Consider the following 8,444-nt stretch of genomic DNA (forward strand, 5'->3'; position numbering starts at 1 on the left):
GTTTAATGAAAATTTAATATTAGGATAGGAGATAATGAAAGAACAATCTATTTGATAATATGATATGTTAATTTTGTTTTATAATATTTACAACATTCATTAAAGATAAATTTTTTTATGTCAAAAATCAATTACTACCATTAAAAAATTATTTATTTAAAGGTTTGACTAGTGTTCCTTTTTAAATGCACATTTAAAAACCAAAAAAATAATAAAAACCTATATATAAACTATATATAAATTAATCTTAATATAACAATTATATATAAGAATCACTTCTTTTATATAACATTTTCTTATTTTAAAATAAACATATAATATAATTACTAACTCATTAAAAATATTAATTTTTTAAAGTGTTATAGGAGGGCGTTTGTCTAAAACATTTTCCTTATATATATATACACAAACCGTTATAATTTCTTTGTTTCTCTGTTTCTCACATTTACAATCCATATATATCTACAGTCTCGTTTTCAGCTTCATCACTCATCGATCGACACGCTATGGAGTTATTCACCAAAACCAACGTGGTGAGGCTGCGGAGCCACCTCGACAAGTATCTCGTGGCCGACGCAGACGGCAGCCAGGTCCGCCAGAGCCGCAAGGCCTCCGGCCGGGGAGCGCGGTGGACGGTAGAGGAGATCACAGACGGAGAAAGCAAAAAGGTACGCCTCAGGAGCTACCACGGAAGATACTTAACGGCGACGGAGGCGCCGTTTCTGTTTGGGATGACAGGAAAGAAGGTGCTCCAGAGGGATTTCGAGCCCGGCGCGGACTTCAAGCACGACTGGGAAGTGACACGCGACGGGTTCCAGGTGAAGTTGATGAGCTGGAGTGGAAAGTTCCTGCGCGCGAACGGAGGGACGCCGCCATGGCGGAGCAGCGTGACGGTGGACGAGCCGCACAGTTCGGCGACGAAGGATTGGGTTCTGTGGGACGTGGAGACTGTGGAGGCGGTGGAGGAGTTGGTGGATGATTTGTGCGACAGCACGGTTTCGTCTGTCGCTTCCGATGATTTCTCCGTCGATTCGGAACCAGCGTCGCCGATGTCCGTTTTTTCCCTCAAGTCGCCGCCGGCGAGGCGGAACTCGAACCTGATGCTGCAGGTGCGTTTTTCTCGTTCATCGACTATTCCTTTAGCGATTTTTGCGTGAATATTTTGTCCGTTGAATTTTTCGTTGAGAGGAAGTGAGGTTTTTCAAATGATTCTAAGTAACAATATTGGCTAAATTAATAATGAGAAACGCGTTAATTTAGTTAACATAGAAAACTAGTTCTCGGGCCTCTGTTTTTTGTTGTTGTTTTTTTTTTAAATAAATAAATAAAAATTACAATAATAGTTCATTGTATTTATAGGGATAAATAAACATAAAATGTGTAAACTAAAATATCTGAACTTTTTAGTCTACGCTTCAACCATTAAAAAGTAACCAACAATATATAGAGAGTGATATTTGGGTTGTTCATATTCTTAAATCATAGGAGATTTAGTTCTTCTTTCAATTATAAAAGTAATAAAAGAAATATAAGTAGTGAATACTTTTTTTAAAAGATAAAATTTATTTCATTAACCATTACACTTCAACACCTTAAAAGGGGAAAAAATACTTCAGAATTTTCAGGAAATTTCTTTGTTGTAGATTATAAAAGACTATAGTTCAACTGAATGACTTTCTTATTTCTTTGAAACAAGCGTTCACACCGTGTTTGGTCTTTCCCTTGACCAGGTTTAGTTGAAGCGCTTCAAAACAAAAATAACTAAGAAGTATGTTGTAACTGTCAACATTTTGGACTAACGTGATTCATTGCCACTCTTCTTCCTAAAATATACCTAAAAATGCTTTCTTTTTTAGTTTTAATTGTAAGAATTAATAATTTTAAAATTACATTATTATTTAGTGATTCTGAATATACAAATAAATTCAGAATAATATGTAATATTAAAATTGTACTATAATATATTTAACTTATTTTTTTCCAGTAAGTTCACTTTGCGAATAGTGTGGTATTATGTGTTTTATACAAACTCTATAATCATTTGATAAAACATAATTATGCACGCATGAACTCCACATAAATTTTAGATTAACTGGTTTTTTATTAGTTAATTTTTTTTTTCATAATTTTATTTGTTTATTATATATATATATATATATATATATATATATTACTTTATTTTTTGTTTTAATTTTTTATCATTACCATTAATTATTTTATTTCCAGTAAATAATATTTTTATTATTTAAATTGTATTCATTATTAAACTAATTATTATTTGGCATAAAATGAATGTTCGATAGATCAGTATATTGAAGATATAAATTACTCTAATTTGTATCTAATAAATCATTATAAGAATACAAATTAAATAAACATATAAATGCAAAATAAATATAATAATTTTTATGTATGGCTAATATAAAAGATTCACAAAATTAATCAATTAGAAATCATTCCAATAAACAAATTTTGTATTACAATTTATACTAGATGATTGGGTAATGTTTTTACTAACAATGTGTTTGAAGTATATTGAATCAATAAAGCATCAAAAGCATATTTTAAACCAAACATTTCAGATTGATATCTCTAATAAGTTTGAAAGATGGACTAAGTTAAATTTTATAAGGTTGATATATACCAGTCCTGAAGAAGTTGAAATATTTAAGACTTGACTTATTTAATATAACATGTTTTTATGTCTTAACTTTTTTGAAAATCTAGTTTAATTCTAAAGTTTTCCTAAGTCTGCTTGGTAATTAATATCTCTTAAACGAGTTAAAACTGTCTCTTAAGAATTTAATGAACATTATCTTGATATAGATTAGTCGTCTTTACACAAAGTAATAATATATCGTGTCAAAAGATTACAATCCAAAATTATTATTATCATCATCACTGGTCATTATTGTTATTTAGGTAAATAGATTGTCTTATTTGAATAGTCTGAAGTCCAGTCCTTTTAATTAAATAAATTTTTGAAAAAGTCTTAACTCATTTAATAAATAGTTTGACACCTCATCTCTGCTAGCGTGAGTGAAGCTATATCTCTTCCTCTCGAGTTTTCTTTCCCATTCCGGGATACTAATGGACACATAGTTAGGTGTTTGGCTAATTTAGGTCTATGCATGAAAAGGGTTTGTTAACATAAGTAAAACACTGGACTGGGTGTTTTAGGTCTATATAAGAAGGGTTTTGTTAACGTACTCCTAGAAAAACTCGATTATTTGATTAATTTCCGGTTTCCATCAAAATACGTGTGGCCACAATTAGCTTTCAGGATGGATGTTAATTTGTTTTTCGAGTATGTCCAATGAAAATTTTGGACGTTCACAAGCAGGGTCTTATAGTCTCATCACTGTATTACCATATCAGAGTCCTCCACTACCAATTGATTGCCACTTGGTTGAATTTTAGGTGCTATATGTTGCTTCTTCCCTTCACCAACTCTTCTCCACCAACGAAAATGTAGTCACACAACTCACACATTAACAAATGCGTTCACATTCCAAAGTCCAAATAGTAAACGCACTACTAACAATTGGTGAAGGAACGAGTCCACATGCGTAGAAAGATCTTTTTGTTATTTCAATTTGACATTAGTCCTTTTTTACAAAATAATAGGATTTTTCTCTTCATTTACTTTAACCTTTTCTTTTTGTCTTTGTCTTTTCTTCCATCTAAATTGTAGTGTAAATTTGACGTTTTTCTATATTTGTTAAAATGAATCTTACCATATGGCAAAGTTGTTGTCTCAACATGTTTCCCTAAGTGTGGGAGAGAATTACAATTACCTCGGTCAATTGTTTTCTTCCTGTCCCTCCCTCTTTTTGGTTCGTAAAAGATCAAAAGTGTATACTCCTGATCTTATGATTTAACAAAAATTAAATCTCAACTTGAAGATGATAATATAACATTTAACTGAAGTTTTCTATACCCTACTTATTCTTATTATGACCCATGCGTCTACGTCAGGATATATGGATATAGCATTTATGAGAGAGACAGAGAAAGACAGAGAGAGCGTTTTTCATCTAATTTAATCTTGAGGATTCGCATATTCATTCGCAGGGGAATGGGATTGGAAGTACACATTCATATTTTTTGTCTTGACAAGGACTAGAAGCCGAATATAGTTATTGAATGGGGTGGGTTTTCAGTAGTAATTGGGACTAGAAAGTGAAGAATATACAAAGTTAACAACAATTTATTTATCTTTACGACCAATCATTTCAATATAACATTGTCTATTTGTGTAAGACACCTTGTGTAGACGTTAGTTTCACACTTTTGAGTGGCTTTTGTCTCCATACCAATCTCCATAGCTTCCACCCCACCACGTATTGTTTCTTTTCCTTCTTGTCTCTCTTAAGTTCCTTTATGCTTTTGTTATTTGATATTTTATTATATTTTTTGGATTGAGGTTTTGGTAGTGTGGCTTCCAGTGGAAGATCATTTTGATTCTCTATTTTCAATTTTTTTGTATGAAAGACGCCAAACCGCACACTATAAAGTTCCATACATATCCAAAAATGAGTCACCGATAGTGACTGAGTTTAATTAGGCCGAGTCATCACTTCATCCTATCTGGCATAGCATATCCAATCCAATCCTCACTGTCTCACTGAATCATTCTGTTTAAGTTGGCCGAGTCATAAATTCAACTACACTGCAATGGTAAAAAATTAATTGGGTTCGGCTGCGCATTTTCTTTGTACCTTCGGCTGTTTCTTCATGTAACCCATCAAATTTCTTTCTATACTCCATCATTCTGGATTTTATTTTTCAGACTGCAATAAATTAATTTCGGAAACACTTTTTCGAAAGAGACTCACACACTTTCCTGGAAAACACTCACCCACTCCTATTCTGGAAATTGTTTTTCCTAAAGCTATGATGGGTGCAAAGAGAAATTGATTAAAACATGTGCTTCATTGGTGATTACAAAAATAATAATTCTAAATCCACTTAAAACATTTTTTTAACGCTAAAAACCGCTATCATAGCAATTGTAACATCAACTCAATTACACAAATAAATTTCTATAGTTACCAAACTATTTTCTATATTTTTCATGGAAATAACCATTGGCATGTTAACACGGTGGTGTGTTAGAAAGCAAGAGTGAGGGTATGTTGGAAATTAGTTGGAATATTTCCCACTTTGAAAATGTTTGTGGTATACTTAATTTGTGTCTGTCATAAGATAAGATGATAATTTGAGTAGGTATTACTTGAATTCAATGTTTTAAAGTCGGCTGAAGTTGGTCTCAATAATTGCGAGGTCTGATTTCCAGGCTAAGAAACTGAACTGGATTAAGCATTTTGCCATGCTGAGATGACGTAATAATTTCTACGAAAAGTCACACGCGAATGACCAATAATTTGTGGTGAGATGCAGAACACGGAACGAAAACTGAAACTGAAACATATGAATCGGATTAGACGCTTCCGCCACGTAATGCATAGGGCCAAACGCGTTGTCCCTGAAAAGTCGCCACTGCTGACTCCCTCTTTCCCTTTCTTCATCCTGGACAGTTGAATGTTCAAACAACCAGTCACGCACACTAACTCTTACCCACAACCATTACAATAATAAAAATAATGATAGTAAAAGTTTCATTACCGAATAAATACCCATCTCCTTTCATTTCTCCCAGTCACTGAATACTCATCTTCTCATCGTATAATTACATTACATACTACTCATGCAGGCAATAACTTCCAACAAGTTCAGAAATGGCATGGACTTCTTCCACCGCGCCAAGGCGGTGCGCCTCCGCAGCCACCACGACAAGTACTTGCTGGCGGAGGACGACGAGGAGTCCGTCACGCAAGGCCGCAACGGCTCCTCCAAGAGCGCGCGCTGGCTCGTCGAATACGTTCCCGAATACGACAACATAATTCGCCTGAAAAGCTGTTACGGAAAATACCTCACAGCCTCCAACATCAACTTCCTCCTGGGCATGACGGGCCACAAGGTCCTCCAGACCCTCCCTCAGAGGCTCGACTCCTCCGTCGAGTGGGAGCCCATCAAGGACGGAGGCCGCGTCAGGCTCAAGACTCGCTACGGCAACTTCCTCCGCGCCAATGGGGGCGTGCCGCCCTGGAGAAACTCCGTCACGCACGATATTCCTCACAGGACCGCCACCCAGGACTGGATCCTCTGGGACGTGGAGGTCGTCGAGATTTATGTCAACTCTCCGGCGAATAGCAGTAAACCCTCTGCTCCCCCGTTGCCAGGTTCCGACCCTGTTCCAGTCCTGGCCAGCGCGCCGGTTCCCCCACCACCATCATTGTCTGCCAGCTTTACAAGGCAACAGGTATTATGAGATTCTTGGTAAAGTTATGTTTTTGTCTTTATGAACAAAATTCACATGCACGTGCTTTTGTTCCATAGAAGTTTTACCATAGCAATATGGACAAGGACAAAGTTTTACTCGCAATTGCAGTTTCCTCACATAATCCTTGACATGGAAGGAAATTCCTGATCAATTCCATGTCCTTCCATGTCAAGGTTTGAAGTTGTGATTGTAGTTACTGGAAATATTTTTCATATAAACTTTACAGTTTCGATTCACAGATGCTTTATAATTATTTGTTAGCACTTTTTTTCCTTTTAGGCTTAAAAATACTGAAGTTGTCACTTTACATAGCCTCTTCCTGTCGTTGTTGTGGGTGATGATTGTGGTTGGTTTTGTTTGCAGTCGAATGAATTGAATGGTTTGTCACAGAAGATGGAAGGGCGGATTATTTACTACAATATTGCTGAAGAGAACGGGGAGGTGTTGGATGAAGGTTCGCAGGGCTATTCTTTGATTTTCAAAGGGAATGGAGTTGAAGAATTGACTCGAAAGTTTGAGGAAGAGACAGGTCTAGAGGGAATCATTGTATGTAATCGGAGTCCTTTGAATGGAAGGCTTTATCCTCTTCGCTTGCAGCTTCCACCAAACACCGTGACCATGCGAGTTGTTTTGGTTCTTCCCATGTCAAATGGTCAGTTTTCTTCTTGTTTCTGATTCCTTCTTATTGTATCTCTTTCTTCTAGATGTTCACTTCGTATAATGTTTGGATTAAAGTTTACTTACTCCAAATATTAGTTTGGAGACTCTGTAAACTTGTTTTACATATTCTTCAAAATCGTTGGTTGAATTGTATTTAGATATGATCACGATGTTTCGTCATAGAAGCAAAAGAAAAATTACTTTTCTTTTGGGAGAAACAAATCTCATATAATTCAAACATCAATCATAGAAAAATGTTTTGCAGTGCGGAGAACCAAGTAATTAGAAGGAAGCTTTAGTTAGCGTGGTGGACCAAGTAGTTAAGCGAAGCTTCCTCAATGTCGTAAATTTTATGCAACTAATAATTAATACCTTTCTTATGCAACTTGCTGATGACTAAAACTCTGAGAAGAATTTGGCGATACTGGTTTGACTGCATTGCATATTTCTACATCATATATTTTTGTTGAGTGTTAAAAAAGTGTTGTTCCAATTTCTATATCTTCCTCTATTTTAACTGACAGAAGTGCTACCACGGTACCTTAACATCTGATGCCTTTTCTTTTTCAGTGGCAAGAGACTTAGAGGCAGAAGGTTTACTGTGAGAAGCCTATGAATTTTGCAACGAAAGTCTATGTATGAGTACCCATTGAAGCCACCGTGAGTTTTCCTAGAAAGTATTGAGTATTTAGGAATATGTTATAGTCCATTGCCTTCATTAAGCATAGCTCATCGTGGTCCTTGGAAGAAGCATGTGGATTAGGGGAATATTTTTGTTTGACGGTTTATGTAATTTTATGGCGATACTGCGACATGTAAATAGTTCACAATTTTTTGTCACCGATAGAAGATTATTTTTATTCTTCAGAAATATAGCAGCATTTGTTTAATCGGAGTTCATTTCTGTTTCTCTTGATGGAATTTGTTGATTTAGTGCATGCATATTTGAATATCTATAAGAATATTCATATCGATGTATAATATAACCTTTTTTGGAATATCTATTAGAATATATTTTGCCATCTAAAGATTTTATTAAAAAATTTGAAATAATATTTACCAGGTTGGCTTTGAACATGTGTGTCTTGGTTTGAATGCGGTTTTGTATTTTGTTTCACTTCTGGTTGTCCAAATGCATTACTCACTCATCATATCTATTCAACTTCAATTCAAAAGCTTAATAAATCGAAATTAGAAGCATATATTTTTAGATAAAAAAATTCACTATTTCTTATGTAGAACTTTTCCTGAAGGCGAGTGAAAGAACATAAGTCCATGAATGGTGTAAAGTTCAAAGGCAGAGGAAAACAACATATTTTATAAATTAGTGTTTGTTAAATGGTAGACAACAAACTAGAAGTGAGAAGCACCTTGTTAAGTTCTCCCCATTGTTTGTATCGTAATACAGTACCCCTTCTCCTTTCCTTTTCTGACAATC

General features: G+C 35.0%; 1 protein-coding gene across 1 annotated transcript; it reads left to right on the plus strand.

The window, feature by feature from the left end:
- Positions 1-407: 407 nt before the first annotated feature.
- LOC108345940 (uncharacterized) lies at positions 408-7,896 on the plus strand. Its single transcript, XM_017584804.2, has 4 exons — positions 408-1,109; positions 5,717-6,325; positions 6,710-6,998; positions 7,577-7,896. Exons 1-4 carry the CDS (start codon positions 507-509, stop codon positions 7,609-7,611), a joined length of 1,536 nt encoding a protein of 511 aa, XP_017440293.1. The 5' UTR covers positions 408-506; the 3' UTR covers positions 7,612-7,896.
- Positions 7,897-8,444: the final 548 nt, after the last annotated feature.

Source organism: Vigna angularis, chromosome 10, assembly GCF_016808095.1.
Source record: "Vigna angularis cultivar LongXiaoDou No.4 chromosome 10, ASM1680809v1, whole genome shotgun sequence".
NCBI classification, from domain to species: Eukaryota; Viridiplantae; Streptophyta; class Magnoliopsida; order Fabales; family Fabaceae; genus Vigna; species Vigna angularis.